At 36.9% G+C, this 17,110-nt stretch overlaps 4 protein-coding genes across 5 annotated transcripts; all 4 read right to left on the bottom strand.

Moving 5' to 3' along the window:
* Window positions 1-5: 5 nt before the first annotated feature.
* Window positions 6-1,245, bottom strand: LOC130502080 (uncharacterized; the record flags this gene model as incomplete). Its single annotated transcript, XM_056996900.1, has 5 exons — window positions 1,088-1,245; window positions 712-778; window positions 543-608; window positions 219-312; window positions 6-82 (listed from the first exon to the last, which is right to left on the bottom strand). Coding segments are annotated over exons 1-5 (318 nt in total), but the record flags the coding sequence as incomplete, so codon positions are not given.
* A 313-nt stretch (window positions 1,246-1,558) lies between these two features.
* LOC130502081 (DNA ligase 1-like) lies at window positions 1,559-5,832 on the bottom strand. The gene is made up of 17 exons (XM_056996902.1): window positions 4,949-5,832; window positions 4,759-4,875; window positions 4,568-4,669; window positions 4,365-4,481; window positions 3,874-4,104; window positions 3,689-3,783; window positions 3,522-3,609; window positions 3,198-3,329; window positions 3,001-3,113; window positions 2,811-2,912; window positions 2,672-2,733; window positions 2,526-2,597; window positions 2,359-2,432; window positions 2,220-2,276; window positions 2,060-2,137; window positions 1,884-1,961; window positions 1,559-1,757 (listed from the first exon to the last, which is right to left on the bottom strand). The coding sequence occupies exons 1-17, from the start codon at window positions 5,714-5,716 to the stop codon at window positions 1,689-1,691; spliced, it is 2,355 nt and encodes a 784-aa protein (XP_056852882.1). The 5' UTR covers window positions 5,717-5,832; the 3' UTR covers window positions 1,559-1,688.
* A 3,875-nt stretch (window positions 5,833-9,707) lies between these two features.
* On the bottom strand, window positions 9,708-12,473 carry LOC108843104 (cation/H(+) antiporter 6B-like). Its single transcript, XM_018616204.2, has 4 exons — window positions 12,163-12,473; window positions 11,062-12,075; window positions 10,315-10,968; window positions 9,708-10,219 (listed from the first exon to the last, which is right to left on the bottom strand). The coding sequence occupies exons 1-4, from the start codon at window positions 12,445-12,447 to the stop codon at window positions 9,782-9,784; spliced, it is 2,391 nt and encodes a 796-aa protein (XP_018471706.2). The 5' UTR covers window positions 12,448-12,473; the 3' UTR covers window positions 9,708-9,781.
* Window positions 12,474-13,745: 1,272 nt separating this feature from the next.
* LOC108843131 (cation/H(+) antiporter 6A) lies at window positions 13,746-16,726 on the bottom strand. 2 transcript variants are annotated; one of them, XM_018616238.2, is made up of 4 exons: window positions 16,360-16,726; window positions 15,269-16,282; window positions 14,505-15,167; window positions 13,746-14,354 (listed from the first exon to the last, which is right to left on the bottom strand). In XM_018616238.2, exons 1-4 carry the CDS (start codon window positions 16,642-16,644, stop codon window positions 13,869-13,871), a joined length of 2,448 nt encoding a protein of 815 aa, XP_018471740.1. In that variant the 5' UTR covers window positions 16,645-16,726; the 3' UTR covers window positions 13,746-13,868. The 2 variants fall into 2 exon arrangements, with proteins under 2 accessions (XP_018471740.1, XP_056852877.1); XM_056996897.1 differs by having other exon boundaries at window positions 15,269-16,278; window positions 16,360-16,496.
* Between the last annotated feature and the right edge of the window lie 384 nt (window positions 16,727-17,110).

The following is a 17,110-nucleotide window of genomic DNA, read 5'->3' as shown; positions in this document are numbered from 1 at the left end:
TTCCATTCTACGTTCCTCTTTAGCAGTGGCAATACCTCCTTCTGGTCAGTTGAAACCACATCACTGCCCAGCATCGCCAAAGCTGACACATGATGCACAAGATCCACATAAAAGACACAAACCATGTTCTCCATTGTAACAGATATGTAGTCTAGTCATACATAAGAAAGGAGAACCCTCAAGAAGATATCAATTACATACATGTATAATATACATACCAAATCCAGCTACGCCGCAACCCGCTCCTAGCTCAATAACACGTTTCCCTTTCAGTTTAGACGGACTAAACCTTCCCTTCCTGCAATTTTTCCCCTGAAATGTTCGACGAGACAACTTATAAGCTTAATAGGTTTGTGATCATTTAAAGAACCAGATCACAAACCAAACCTATCAAAAGTATCACCGGAGTACAATAAATTATTGATTAAGTGTGACCTATACTTCTACAAAATCTAAACCACACACTCCAAGGACTTAATCTCTTTTTTTTTTTTTGATAAATATCAAATAGCAAATCCTTTCATTAGGGATAAGGATAATACCAGATATTTGGCAAACACCATGGATGCATCCCACACGGTTGTTCCTAGATGCTTCGAGTTTGGATCCTTCCACGTAATCATGACAACATAGCGTTAGGAAGAGCAAAAAAACATCAACTTTAAATCTTACTCAAGGAATATATATACTACGAGTCATTCATCATCATACCTGAGCAAAACTTAATTTGTGCCCCAAAACCTCAAGGGTTACTGTACACGTGCTTGGAGAATTCACCCTAGAAATACATCAATATTGTTAAATTTTGTGTTCAACTTATCCATATGAAAACCAGAACATAAACTGAATCTAGACAAGAATCTAGCTAGTAATGATTATACCTGAAACAATAAGATCTCAACTTGTGTAAGAAAGGTCCGAATTTGAAAACAACCACCAGACAAACTGAAGTATATATATAGCTAATATGATCGTTCCAGAACCAAATTTGTTTTTTTTTTCTTTTCCGCGAAGATTATGATGAAACCAAAACTGACATATATCATGATAGACCATATAGTGGAGTTTGATTATAAAAGTGGACTACCTGGCGGGATCCATTTGCTTTTCCGCCCGACGAAGCACAAACTACGGCTAGTTATCGATGCTCTCCAGACCAGACCAGAGAGGCAGGGAGAGTGTTTTCGTAAAGGCGCTTCAGTTTCAGTTGAGAAAAAGGAAACGAAAACCACTTCTTGAACCTGTGTAAACTAAGGTTTATTGGGCTTGTCTGACCTGGAAAAAATGTTATTTGGCCTGTTACTACTATTTGACCAAAAACAAAAGCTTATTGGGCTTAATTAGCCCAAATAGCCTAATCATGGGATTACCATCTTGCTACTATTGTCCGGTTTTTACTGTAAACTTATTCCACAGTCGAGCACAACACAGACAACTCAGTGATGCGATGTCAAATAATCCCAGAGTCATCTCAGGAGTGTACACTGTTGCGTGGTTGATGAATGTACCAAGTTATTTGCACATTTGATTTATGTTCTAGCATGTCACAATGGGCCTGTAACGTGGCAACGATTCAGAACCTCACATTAATTTTTTCCCTAAAAATATGTTTTTTCAAAAGCACTTAAAAGATTAAAAACTGAAACACACGATGTGCGTATATGCTACGTAGAGCAGACTACAGTTGTTCAATCGTCTTCACCTTTGGCATCATTGCTCGGATGGTTGTGTTTCTGAGCTTGGTACATATCAGCAATCTGAAAAAAAATATGCAGAGAGATAAATGAAAAACAAAAAAAAAAAGAGAAAAGAACTTCAAAACCAGTCTCATCATCTGTCTATAACAACATTTACTGGTGGTGGTTAGGATGAGACTTTCACACCTGTTCAGATGATGTTGCGTCCTCTGGCTTCTTGTCTTCTCGTACACGGAGTAAACGAGGAAACCGTAGAGATATCCCCTTTTAATCGAAACATTCAATCAAATAGCTCAAATATCAGATAAGATCCTAACAAAAGATTAAAAAAAAAAAGAAAAAAAGTCAGATAATGTTAAAACCTTATCAGGGTCGACAATGCCGGTAGCTGCACGATGTACAGGGCTAATTGTCAAGTCAGCTGCCTTTACTTCCCAGACCTTAAAGCAAAAGGCATATAGAATTCGTTATACAAAACGCAGGTTTCGCAGATATTTGTCAACGCAAACACACAATCCCTACCTCAGTGGGTTCGAACCAAACATCTGGATTGAGGCTGTCTCCAACTCGGTAGTATTGCTGGATATTTGAAACCATTACAATCAGTAACAACTATTTAAGTATGGTATTGCAGCCAAAGAGAACAGAGAAATAATCCTACTTTCGGAGTAGCAATCACTCTAGAGCGAAGACTGGTAGACCGCTCTTCAAGTACGGCTTCAGAAAATCCAGTACCTATTCGTAGCCCAGAACGTATAAGAAACTAGAGAAACTAAACATAGCACACATACAAAAACAAAATGAAATGCAAAGGTGCATAAGACTGACCTATTTTACAAATGCTCTGGAATTCTTCCTTGTCAGGATCGTAGCAAGCTAGCAAAAATGCACCAAAGACACCTGCAAGCATGTTGCTTTGTTAACAACCTGAAGGGGTAAATGTGTCACCCCATATAGTTTGAATGGTTTTGGACCTGTGCGTTTGCCACGTCCATGGAAAGCAGCAATTGGTACAAGATCCACAGAGTCCCCAATACTGCATATTTAATCCTACGGGTCAGTAAAGGACTCAGATTTTCAATTTTAAAGAAAAGTTTTAGGAAGGAATTTTACCTGTCCATATAGTCTTTCTTCAGTTTTAGCCAATTATTCGATCGCTTTGCAGGCTCATAGGTAGCATCTGAATTCAATGTTTTAATGATCAACCCTTCACATCTGCAATAGAACATATATAGATGAAAAACTGGAACAACAAAGAGATTACTGCACATCTTAGAGATTCAAAGAAGTATGAGATCTATACCCAATATCAACGGACGCATCTAGAAACTTTTGTATTTCATCAATATCGCTGGATGTTAGAGTTGTTGCAAACTGGAAATATCCAGGATCTTCCTCAAATGACTCGTATAGTTTCTGCAAGAAGCAAGGTGAACATACAAAGATCATATATTTGCACCGCATCTACTTCATGAAAAAAAAATGATTTTACTGGCTCACCTCTCGGCGAATATTAAGATTCTCCTGGATAAGTTGCTGGCCATTTAGATATAACATATCAAAAGCAAAGATACATACGCCAACTTTGATATCATTGACATTCACATTTTTACGGGCTCGAGTGCTCAAAATCTGAAAAAGGAAAAAAGCACTATAAACACCTAGCCAGCAGGCCATATAGTTAAAGTAGCTAGCTTATAGTGAAGTAAATTAAACTAGCCAGCAAGCCAGATCTTTAGGATTGCATACTTCAAAATAATAGACATAACTGAAGATTGCAACCATACTTGAATATCAGAACCTTGCTATTCGCTTATGAGTTACCTGAAATGGTAGAATCTTCTTTTTCTCCCTGTCGAAAGCAACAACCTCACAATCCAGAATAAAAGATTTCACAGAAGGCTTCTTTAATCTGCATAGTGAAGATTCACTAACTTTAGAAAATTGGCTCTTTCTAATGTTTTCAACATGTTACACCAGAAGTCTAATACCTTGACAAAGCAACAGCAACATCAGGGTACTTCCCAGTGTTTCTTTCAGCATTTCGACTATATATCTCGAATGTACCATCCTCCATACAATGTACCTGCAGTAATTGAACTGATGATAAGCCAAACCTTAACAGCATATTTAAATAACTCCGCTCTAGGAATAGCATACATGGGTTATATATCACCTGTGCACGTTCTCCATCGTATTTGTATTCGCATGTGAAAACGGTGTCCTGGAATTTATTCAGTATCTCACCTACACCTTTTGTTGGTTTTGCAAGCATGGGTCCGATTGGAACACCCAGTGTAAAGTTACAAGTTTTAGGAAGATTCCACACACCACCATTTAAAAGAGCAGGAACAATAATGTCATATACAGGAAGTACAGTGAATACTTGTTTAACAATCTTCGCAGCCTACAAAAAAGAAGTAGAAGGATCAATCGAGGAAAGAAATGTAAATGACGAAACATTAAACACATTATAATATATCTTTTTAACAAAAAAAATGCATACGAGATAAACTGTGAGGCCTCTAGAAGAATGCAGCACAGAAAGACTAAAGCCACAAACAACATCTTTATAGTAGTTCAACAAGCTTAATTGCTTCTCACAAAGCTAACAAAGAATGGATTCTGATATAAATGAGAAATTAGAAACTGATAGAGAAAGCAAACCTCTTCTAAAGGAGACTTGGTATTAGGGGGTGGCTTTGAGTGCTCTTCATTATAAACAGCTGCCTGCCCTAAAGCAGCTAAGACAGTCTGATTTGAAAACCCTAACCTCAATTTTGCCTGAAAGGTGAACTCAGCAGGGCTTAACAAGGAAACCAAAGAAATGAGCAGAACAAATTATGACGTTTTTTTTTTAATTTGAATACCTGAAGTAAACGAGTTAAGTAGAGAGGTTCACAGTCTGTTGCTGCCACAAGGAGTGCCTTCATTCGATCCTTCTTCTTTTCTGTACTATCTTTTCCACTTTCCTGCCATAGTCAAAATAAGGTTTCACTGAATCTCACTCGAATCATAACTTAAATTCCAAGCATTCAAAGGCTGCCATGCTTTAAAGTACCTTCGCGATTTGTCTAAATGTGTTGAAAACCTTGACAACAGTCAATGCCTCTGGCTTGAACATCATAGTTTGAGACGAACGGCTTCCTTTTGCTACAAGCCCCAAGTCTCCAAGCTCCTATACAAAAAAAAAATAACCTTCAAATCAAATACATTCCACCACACAATTATAAAAGAAGATCACAACGTACCGTGTTTTGCTTCTTAACCTGAGCCTCCGTTCTACCAAAAGCTTCAGATATCGCCTTGATAATAGAACCTTCACCAATCCCCAACTCAACCCCTTCGTGCGCAGGAGCAATCTCGTTCGCCGCGAGGTAAACAGTAGCGACCAAATCATCAGGAGTGGTGGCGATAACAGTTCTCAGCATGTTACAGAGAATGTCAGTGATCACGATCCGACCACTCTCAGCCGAGATCAGATCGAAAGCCAGCGCGACGAACAGAAACGGAACTCTCTCCCCTTTCTCCCAACACGACACTCTCTCCGGATCGAACTCCCCTGGCTTCTTCTTCAGCGACGCAATTTTGCTTTTTAGCGACTCGATCTTATCCGTCTGGGTCAAAGTCCTAGACTTTTTCGCTCCCTTCTTCGAATCCTCCGCGATTGGAGTCGGATCCGATCCGGGTTTCGCGGAATCGGAGCCCGTGTCCTCGGTCTTGGGCGGATCGGTGTCTTCGGTCTTCGCGATTTTTCTCTTGTTCGGCGAGGGAGGCGGGTTGGAGGAGGAGGTCTGGGGGGTCTTCTTCTTGGCGGCGGATGCGCGAGCGTTCGACATGAGAGCGTCGAATGCTGAGGGGCGAGAGGAAGACATGGCTCTGCGGAGGCACGAGCTGAAGGGGGAGTGGGAGATTGGGCGGTTAAAGGAGAGCGAGACGGAGGAGAATCGAAAAATTAGGGGATTAGTGTAGAGAGAAGATATGCATCGGAAGTAATTCGATGGTCGAATCGTGAACATCAAAACACACACACACACAGTGAGGAAGATAGAGTTTTTGGGGGTTAGGGTTTTAGAGAGAACCTCGAAGAAAGGGGAATATGGCGGCAAAGTTTCCCCCCGCTTCTCTGCTATCTCTTTAACTAATTTGGGTTTTTCTTACTAAAACTCTTTCTAGTTTGATTTTAATTAATTTAGGACTATTAATTGATAAATAACTTTTATACTAGCCATTTCAAATTGTTTAATTCTCATGGTTTTCTAAAATAGTTCTCATGTTATCATCTGCAAATCAATGTTTGATGGTAACAGCAGTTATTTAAATATTTATCACTAATTCAAAAAATTGTATTTTAATACTAGTGTATTGTTAACCCCGGTTTTTTATCGGGTTTTTAACTCATGATTTGATATTTTTTTGTTTTTTTACATTTTTCTTAACAATCCTTATATCTATTATTTAAGAATTAATTGGTGGTAGTACCCCCAAATGAGACTTATATTGGTGTTTTACCTCTGCAAGGAACTGATGATTTAACGTGGCCATTTTATCTCTATAACCTAACACATTTACTATGTCTAGCCAGTGGCGGAAGCAGAAACAATTATTATTGGGGGCAGGCATAGACAAAAGTATGGGGAAAAAAATATGAATGGGGCATAATATAAATTTGGTTTTAAATTACACTAAATTTTTTAATCTTATTGGGTTCATTGCCCCCATGTTATTGCATGTGCCTCCGCCACTGTGTCTAGCCCCTCTGTGGTGTACATAATGCACTGTTCAGTACATTGGATAATGCAAAGTGTCTGAGCTTTCCCAAAAGTAGACAAAAAAGTTTGTTGCATCGTTTCATTTCATAGAGTCAAAGAGTTTCTTTGAAATTAATTTTAGGGTGAATTGGCTAACTACCCATAACAACCACCCAAATTAGCTAAGTATTCATTGATAACAAATAGACTAAAAACCCCGTTGGCTTCTGACAAATCAACTGGTGAAAGCACAAAGGTCATGCTTGGGGAAGAGTGATTGATGCCATATGTCTGCATGTTTCTCTTCCATACCTTTTTTTCCTTTGAGTTTTTAAATTAATTTTATGGATTTTCTTTTCATCTTGGTAGAAACTGAGTTTTTCTTTTATCATTTTCATTTTTCATTCAAATTTTTTTTTAAACTCAGATTTAAATTTTTATTTTTCAATTTATATAAAATATGCTAGTGAGTTAACAAAATATGTTAACGAGTTAACAAAATTTGTAACAAGATACAACATTTGTTAATATATTACAAAATAGGTTAGCGAGTTAACAAATTTTGTAACATGATACAAAATTTGTTAACATTAAAATAACATCAACTAAAGTATCACTAACATGATACAAAATTCGTTAAATTAAAATAATATCAATTTTTATTGAATTTTTGATAGAACTACATTATAACTTGTCAATAATTTGACCATCGAACATTTTACAAAATATGTTACCGAGTTAACAAAATTTATAACAAGATACAAAATTTGTTAACATGTCACAACATATATTAGCGAGTTAACAAATGTTGTAGCATGATACAAAATATGTTAGCATTAAAATAACATCAACTATAGTCTCGCTAACATGATATACAATTTGTTAACATTAAAATAACATCAACTTTGACTAGGTTTATAATAGAATTACATTATAACTCGTCAATAATTTAACCACCAACATTTTATAAAATATGTTAACGAGTTAACAAAAATTGTAACAAAGATACAAAATTTGTTAACATGTTACGAAATATGTTAGTGAGTTAACAAATTTTGTAACATGATACAAAATTTGTTAATATTAAAATAATATTAACTATAAAATGCATAAATTTATTTCAAATTTAGACAATCATAATGAAAAACTTACCAGAAGCATAGTCATGAACTTGTGTGACTTATTCAATTCCTAATTTATAAACACGAATCTAAAGGATCAGACCCAAAAAAAAAAAAATTTTAATGAACTTAACAAAGAAATTAAAAAAAAAATCAAAGAAACAATATAACTTAATCTGAATACTTTAGAAAAAAATAGATATCATATTGTTCATAAGTGAAAAGAGAGAAAAAACATAAGAAAATGAAAAATAATTAGGAAAAGAGATGAAAATGAAATAAAGAAAAGAAAAAAATAAAAGAAAAAAATGAATCAGAGGAATCAGAAGGGTTCAATCATCAATCAGAATTGCTTCTAAGCCTGTGAATAGATAGGGGTGTTTGGTCAAATATGGTAAGTCTCAAATTGGAACCTTCATTAGAGGCATAGAGACCAATTTTCTCTTAATTTTATTTTCCAACCACTATTTTGCTTTTTTATTTTTTCAGAAAAAATTTCAATCATCGTCTTAACTCATCAAATCTCTCTCCAAAAGTAATTTCCTTTTCAATTTTGATTATCATTCTAAATCCCTTTACTTATTTCACATATAATGGAAGAAATTATTTTTTCCATAGAATAATGTCAAAGAGGAGCCATATAAGAATGTTCATATAATGGAATAAATTATTTTTCCATAGAAATTATTTTTTAGCACAACCATAACTTGTTTACTCGTTAGAAACCATATTATCAGATAATAATTGTATTAGCGTTGTAGCTATTCTATTAACAAATATCATTAGTAATTTATTGTTATGTTATTATGAAAATATAATCACAGTAGGAGTTGTTTTTGGATGTTCACATATATTTAAACATGTTAATTGTTAATTTAAAGTGATGAGCGAATATTTTTTGTTTAATCTCATTCCATTCACAAGTTTCATGAATGAGGTAAAAGCCAAGCAATATGTTATTTGATAACTCTGTTCGTTACTGTTAACAGTATATTTAGCACATAAATATGTTTCTGTTTACACACAAAATTCAGTGTTTTTAGTCACATGTAGATATTATTATTCATAATTGATAACCAATCTTTTTATCAGATAACATTTTAATTATCAACTAACAATACCCGACTATGATAGCCTATAAAAATCCTATAAAACTGATAAACCAATAATAAAACAGATAACATATTATTTATAAACTAAGAAATTATGTTTCATATTTGTTTTTTATCAATTAATAAAACCGAGGTTATTAAATTATGTGCTGACATTAGTGTATATAAAATCACATAAGGCTTTTAATTCCATGCTTGATGTTCATCAACTAAAACCGGAGAATCATATAAAATTTTAATTAGTAAATTTTAAATGAGGCTGATAATCCATTATAAAAATAAAAAAATTAGTATTTAATTAAGTTATGTTCTATGTCCTGCAAGACAACTACTCTCTACTGTTAAATCGATAAAACATGTTAATGATTGTTAAACGCATTCATATCACACAAACATAATAAATAGCAGCTAACATAAATTATTACCAAATTTGTTCTTATCACAAAGGCCAAGTCTTTATTCAGATCCCACAAAAATATTTCATCATCTGCTAAGCATATATATTCGACTCTATAAACCTTAATGTTGTTTCTTTCTCTAATATGTTATCAGATATATAATAAGTACGAGACTCATCCTTTTACACAACATATATTTGTATGTTGTGTCTCCTAGTGTCAGGTCTATTGCTCTGCACAATTCTCCACCAAATAGTACAGTCCGACGTGAAGCATGCTACCACTGATTTTCTTTTGGCATAAAATGAGGGCATTTTCGTCTATCCAAGACACAAAGACTGTCCCTTTTTTATAATAACAAATCGATAGGCATTTGGCAAATTTAGGCTTGAATTAGATATATTCTACCCATTGTTTAAGAAACGCTTATTTTTTCTTGGTTAAAATATAAAAAAAATTAATAACCGTTTTAGCCGAATCTAAGAAACCCGGTTAAGAGATTGGGTTAATGATGGTAAATTTCTCAAAATTCTATTACTTTTTTCGATGAAGTATTGATCTTGAAATATACGTTCTATCTTTTCATCACGAAAAATAATAAAATGAAGCTTTTGTGTGTTGTTATCATTGCAATCAATAGACAAAAACTAAAGAAAGGAGGAAAGGAAAAGAAGACCGAAGCTAAAGGAAACTAATTAACTCTCATGATTCTTGTTGCTGGAGGATCAGAACGGAGGCTCTAGAAGGAAAATCTTCAGATGCTAACAAATCTCCAATGATACCAAGTTCCTCGAACTCAGTCCAGTCCCCGAGTCCTCTGGTGACCTCGGTACCGTTCCCGCTACTTCTCCCGACTATAAACATATCGTAGTCATACGCCACCGCGTGTAGAATCTTTGAAGTTTCTCCCCCTTCCGCCACCATTCTAACAATGTACGTTACGGAGCTGTCTCCAGGCTTCTCTTCGACCAGGCACGTGTCTACCATTTGGCTCTGGCTCCACTCGCCGCTTCCCTCCTTGGCTGTAGACATAGGGATCAGAGTCAGCACCGTTAGACTCACTTTTGGGTTACCTCTCATGTGGTCTGCTAATGCTAATGCCTCTTTGTCGTCGTTCCCTCCCACGGAAACCAAGCATACCTGCATGTGTGTTGTGTGACAATCTTATTACAAAATGAAATAGTGTCACGTTATTATTTATGGTGGGATGCTTGCATGCAAGCTAACTTACGTACCCTGCATGGAGATTCTACGGATTTGGCTTGCCATATTGGTTTCCGGTGAACAAGAATTCCGACAGAGCAAGGTGCTCGTTTCAGGACGTTACGATTAAGATTTCTTTGTGTTTGATCGTCGGAGATAATGCCATAGCCATTGGGTCCCCAAGTGCGGTGAAAAGAGAGGAGAATAAGATTTGAACTTTTATCAAGAGCAAACCAACTAATGTGTTCGTGCATCTCTTTAGCGGAAGTTAAAGAGGTGAACATGTGTATAGATGTGTAGTTCAGATGAATATCTTGAAACATTTGAAAAGATCTTATGACATTTTCCGAGTAAGATTCGCTTCCAGGCTTTGGTTTCTGAAGTTGGTGGGAGATAAACGTGGGAGTAGCTTTACCCAAAAGCTCTATTAGATGAAGAACACAACAAGTTAACGGAGCGTCTTTAGATGGGGCAATAGCTCTTAGAAGATTGATCATGGATGTTATGTTGTCAGGCTTGTTAATGCACACCAACATTTGTAGTTCCCGCTTTTGTTTGAGACTTCTTTCTCCGTAGGACGCAAATCTCTTTTTTCGGTCATACAAGAAATGTATAGCCATTGGTGTTACCAAAGAGTTTACGAGAATGTATATGCCCATGAGCGTGAAAATCTCCAAGCTGATTCTCTGGTCAAAAACGGAGAAACAATCAAATGAAGATAATACAAAATGAAGATATATATATATATATATATATAATCGTCGCAACAAGAGTCTTACTTCTTTATCGAATGCGTAGAGTACGTAAGCCAACTCAAAACTACTTTTGGTGCCCATAATGATCCCTAGAATAGCCGAGTCTTTCAAAGGCATCCTTGAAGCTATGGCTGCTAAAACAGAAGTCATGAATTTTGCCATATATATGACGAAAAGGAATGAAAAACACTCGTAGGTATGTCCATGGAGATGCCTTCCACTTCCAAGCTCCTTTATTATAAATGTCCAATCTAGTTTAATCATGGTAAGCGATCCAAAGAGAGGTAAGAAGATTCCCTCATTGAAACTGTCGAATCTTCTTATAAACTCTGACCCTAAAGGTGGCCCTTCTGGGATAGCCAAACCAAGAACAAAGGCCCCGAGCGGTCCGAAGAACAAGAAGCGGTCCCAGAAAATATAAGCCAAGTAACCTAGGAGGAGACCAATGTAGATATAGGTGTTCTTCACAGGTGCTCCCTCTGGTGTATGTCTAACCACCCAAAGCATTGCTTGTCGTACAAGGTACAAGTAAACAAAGAAGATCATAATAGCAATCCCCATCCGAATACCAGAACGATACTCACGGCTAATCTGAGACCCTATGGTCATGGTAAAAGCAAGCACATCGGTTACCATAGCGGAAGACTGAGCGATCTGTCCGAACTCAGTGTGAACTACCTTGAGGTCTGTAAGGAGCATGTTGATGCAAGTGAAGGGAGCCATACTCGTGGTTAATATAATTATAGCATATTCCGTACTCGTCATCGTTAGGTTACTAGATTTCTCTCTGTAGGTATAGACTAATTTTCCGATATACCATGGGATTATCATCGCGGAGACTCCGATTACTGTACTCCTATTTCTGAAATGTTTCACCATGCCAATATTTGTAGTCACGCCTCTTAGGAACCAGTTTAGGACAAAGGCAAACGTACCAATGGTCTCAGCAACCCTTGGCATATACTTGTCACAGATAAAGATATCTCGAAACCATGACATTTTACTCGACTGAAACGTCTCGCTTAAGAGTGCCCCAACCTTCAAAGAACAAGAGAAATGTGTTATATTATTATGCGAACATAGCCGGAACATATCTAAATACTATCGAAAACCTTAATTACGTACAAGCATCATGGAGGTGAACCTTGGAATAGGAACACCTAACTTCTTGAACAAGATATCAAAGAAACGCCAGGATAGGAATATGGAAATAATTGCAATCTCTATTTTAGGAAGAGGGTACTCCCAGAATGACATTGCCTTAGATCCAGAAGCCAACTTCTCCCAGGCGCCGTGTGAGTTCAACATTATATGTGGAGATACATCGCAAAACATATCTTTCCCCGTGTCTGTTCTTTTCACCTGGCCGTTCCACATCTCTCTATGCCAAGCTGCCTCTTGCGCGTCCATTTTGGAGAAAATCTTATCAATGAAAATGTTTTGTTTTGTCCAGTCATAGGGAGAAGAGAATTAAGAAGACCGGTCAAATGGTTTCTTACAAATCCCATAAATATCTCTAAAATAAGCACAGATTAGGGCTAAATATAGTGTTCATGTTTTCTCTTGTTTGTTTTGGCGATTGAAAGCTGTATTGCTTTAAAATAACATGATCTCATTAACTAGGACAACCTAAATAAACAATATTAGCCATTTTTAATCAGTGAGATAACAAAATGAGATGTTTATCCATCTTTGACCTCAAAAATATTTCTAACAATGCATGTTTAGCAGACGACCATCTTATCGTAAGAGCAGCTATTTTTGAACTGCGATAGCAAGGCAACTATAGCTGGAGAAGATAATGGTGGCTCTCTGCCAACAGCTCATGCATAACTTAAGATCTAGACAGGGTTCATATGTAACTGATTTTTTTTTTTTTTTTTTTTGCAAAAAACGAGCTAAATATGAAGATACATATAGTTGGCGCCTTGGCGGTTCTTGGTTTGAATTGAAACGGCGAACACCTTTCCTAAACAAGCAATAAAATTAGTCTAATTTTGATAAACCAAGAAGCGAAGGATCAAAATTTTGGAAAAAAATAGATTCATCGAAATCCATATTTCACACATTTCTTACATCACTAAACTTTAATGACAATGCACAAAATCAAAGAGCTGGGCACTGAACATGTTATTAAACTACTTGACTTATTGTATAATTTATGGTTAAGTTTTCTTTTAACCATTGGCTTTATATCAATTAGAGTAGTTAACTTATTGTATAATCTTTGGTTAACTCTCCTTTTAGTTACACACAAATAGATTGTCACACAGTCCATGATCAAGTCAAAAATGGTTTTATGAAACTTTTTCCTTGATTTTACTTCTAACGCCGACATCCTGATCGAAGTTCTCTTCATGGCCCCTTCCAGTTCCCCTCCTATCTCCAACGAATGTGTTTTCAAACTTTTTTACTTTCATCATCATTGGCATCACAGGTTTGATGAAGTGCATTAGAGTAGTTGATATATTGCATAATATTTGGTTAAATATACATCTTTTAACTCAACCATTGGTTTGATCAATTAGAGTAGCTGATTTATTCTATAATATGTGTTCTTTAGCTTTCTCATTAGTTTGGTTTTCACATTTCTGTTGAACGGATCTCAAATATCTCCAATCAGATACATCAAGTGATTCTATGCTAAAAATCGTTTGACGAATAAAGAATCAGAAATCAAGCAAAACAGAACTGGACTCATCTTGCATTTCAATTGGTTTGGTCTCTTTTGCCTAAACCATGTATATATGATAACAATGTACACACAAGATTTTGGTGAATTTTTTTTTCTGCTGTACAACAGCATCTTTGATACATATATCTCACATGCATCACTCGGATCTTCTTTTTTGGCTTTTGGTTTTATGAATGTATTCTTGTTTTTTAACAACTAACACTGATGCTCTAGAAGGAAACTCATGTGATGCTAATAAATCTCCAATGGGACCCAGTTCCTCGAACTCTGTCCACTCACTGAGCCCGCTAGTAATTTCAGTACCTAATCCGCTGCTTCTCCCAACTATGAACAAATCATAATCATTTCCCATTGCTCGTAAGATCTTGGAGGTCTCAGATCCATCTGAAATAGATTTGTCAATAAATGTCACAGATTCATCCTTTTCTTTGACGATGTTAGTCACGGTCTCCTTCAGGCTAACCATCTCGAAGGCTTCCTCCATCTCCTGGTCCTTCATTTCATAAAATGTTGGAGTGAATCTTATGATAGACAAGCTTACACGTGTCTTGGTCTGTCTCAGTCGGTTCGTTATCGCCAAAGCCTCTTTATCGTCCCTTCCACCGTTAAATATCAGACATATCTGCATATAGTTGAGAGATTGGTAAGGTTAGACAATTGTTTAACGTCAAACACAACTGAAAAAAAAAGAATCTTCTTATTTTTTTCTAAATAGACTCTAGAGTTAAATTAATAAACTGAAACGTGTTATTTGGGTTATTATCAGTAGTACCTTGCAGTGGTAGGCAGTCATGTGATATTCCACGATGGGTTTGCGATAGATGAAGATTCCAACAGAGCAAGGGGATCGTCTCAGGACATTAATGTTGATTATTCTCAGCTTATCATCGTTAGAGATCACCGTGGATCGATCAGAAGACCAGGTTCGGTGGAAAGGAAGCATAATCAGAGACGTGCTTTTGGATAGGGCTAGCCAGCAAATATCCTCATGCATGTGTTTGGTCACCGAGACGGAAGTGAATATATCCAATGATGTATGTTCATGGATTTTTTGGTGGAAGCCACGGAAGGAGGTTATGACACTGTCTGAACAAGAGATACTTCCGAGCTCCGGTTTTTGCAACTGGTGGGAAATGAACATAGGAGTGGATTGACCCACGAGTTCGATGAGGTGGAGTACGTTGCACGCCATTGGAGAATCTTTTGAAGGGTTAAAAGCTTCCAAAAGGCTGATCATTGAAGTTATGTGATCAGGTTTGTATACGCACACGAGAGCATGGAGTTCTGCGCCGTGTTTCAAGATTGCCAAATTCCTTTTTCTATAGCTTTTGAATCTTTTGGTGGGGTCGTGGACTAGCTCCAAGGCCACTGGTATGAAGATAGAGTTTAAGAGGATGATTGCAGCTACGATTGTGAAAACCTCTGGCCTTACTTTCTGTTTAACATGTTCAATGATTTGTTGTCAACAAAAAGAGGTCTAACTATATAATCTTATCATTGATATTAGAGATGTATTTATATATAGACAGATTGTACCTTTGTTTCAACTGCATACGCGAAGTAAGCGAGCTCGAAGACCCCCTTGTTGTTTAAAACAAGGGCTAGAGCAAAGGAGTCTCTTAAAGGCATTTTAAAAGAATATGCGGCTATGGTGGAAGCGATGAACTTTGTGGCATTCACAAAAAGAGTAAAGGAAACAACCTCATAAAGCTGACCCTCCATGCGTATGAGATTTCCACACTCTTTCAATAACCACGGGACATCCACTTGCATCAAAGTCAATGATCCAAACAGTGGGAATATAGCACCAAAATTAAAGCTCTCAAACTTTTGAACAAAGGCAGCACCTAAAGGATATCCATTGGGAACGGTCAAGCCAAAAACAAACGATCCTGCGGGTCCATACGAATGAATCAGGTCAAAATATTTGAACGATACGCAAGCAAGCGCCAAAATTAAGTAGATGTAGAAATCCTTGACCGGCCTCCCTTCTGGAGTCTGCCTGATCACCCAATACATAGCTGGTCTCACGACGAATACCATAAAGGCGAAAAATAAGCAGCTGAATATGGTTTGCCTCACCCCGATAGACTTTTCGTAATGCATGGCGTTCAAAAACGTTACAAAAAAGGCCAACATGTCGGTCACCATGGACCCGGCAAGTGCTATCCTTCCAAACTCGGAGTGTTTGATCTTGAGGTCTCTTAAGAGTGTGTCGATGCTCGTGAACGCGGATATGCTTTGCATGAATATGATCAACCTGTATTCATTAATTGACACGCTTATATTGCCTCTTTTTCTCCATCTGAACAAGAGGTTGCCACAGACCAAGGGTGCAAACATGGTGGTGAACCCAATCACACCAGCTTTTTTACCCATCCTCACTCCTGCTCCAGCTTCCATTGTCACACCCTTTAGGAACCAATATAAAAGGAACCCGAAGGCCCCCAGTGTCTCGGCGACCTTTGCTCGGACATCATCAGGAAAAAATATGTTATGGAGCCATGACTTGTTGTTTACATAACAAGTTTGACCTAAGATCACCCCTGCCTTCGACAACAAGAAATGCATTGTAAGTTGTTGAGATGAAAAAACGTGGAGGAGGGATATTAAGATTAGAAACTCACGATCATCATATGAGTGAATCTAGGTACTCGAAGACCGATCTTGGTGCATGAGAAATCGAAGAGCCGCCAAATAACATAAGTTGAAAATATCATGATCTCGAGATTGGGGAGAGGATATTCCCAGAAGCTCATCCCGCTTTCTTTGAAACTCAATATCTCCCATACCCCCTGCGAGTTTATAAGGTAAGGATGTGACTCGCAGAAGAGAGACCCGTTCTTGCCTTCCTTGTAGCCGTGCCGTTGGACTTCCTCGTAATCCGCGTCTGACAATTTTTTTAGATTCATTTTTCGAGAAGCAAAAAAAAAAGAGAGAGTTGGGTATCGAAGAGAAGCTTTGAGATCAAGATCTAATGGAATGGTTTAAGGTTTGTAGCTCAATGGATGTGTGGGAGAAGAAGACTACAAGAAGGGGTTGTTATAAATTTTTGACTTCGAAAATAACTAAAACTCGAATAACCAGCAAGCAACAGATGCGCGTCTCAAGTACAGCTAATAATTACCGGTTTTACTTTGTTTTTATTGTCTGTTTATATATACATATTCTCCAACTCATGATTCCTGTCAATATAAGAATGGGTACTGTCGAAAGTTGCAGATTAATTACGTATGCTTAAAGTATTTTAATTCGCTGTTAAATGTTTTTTTTTTGCTGTTAAATGTTTTTGCATCTTTGTTGAATCCACACAGTAATGAAGCAAGACCCTCTCCTTGTATTGACACATCAGATTTTTAGATTCATATTAGAGTGACA

The sequence above is a fragment of the Raphanus sativus genome, unplaced genomic scaffold (assembly GCF_000801105.2).
Source record: "Raphanus sativus cultivar WK10039 unplaced genomic scaffold, ASM80110v3 Scaffold0415, whole genome shotgun sequence".
Lineage (NCBI taxonomy): Eukaryota > Viridiplantae > Streptophyta > Magnoliopsida > Brassicales > Brassicaceae > Raphanus > Raphanus sativus.
Note: the sequence above shows the minus strand (reverse complement) of the source record. Positions and strands in the feature narration are given on the sequence as shown.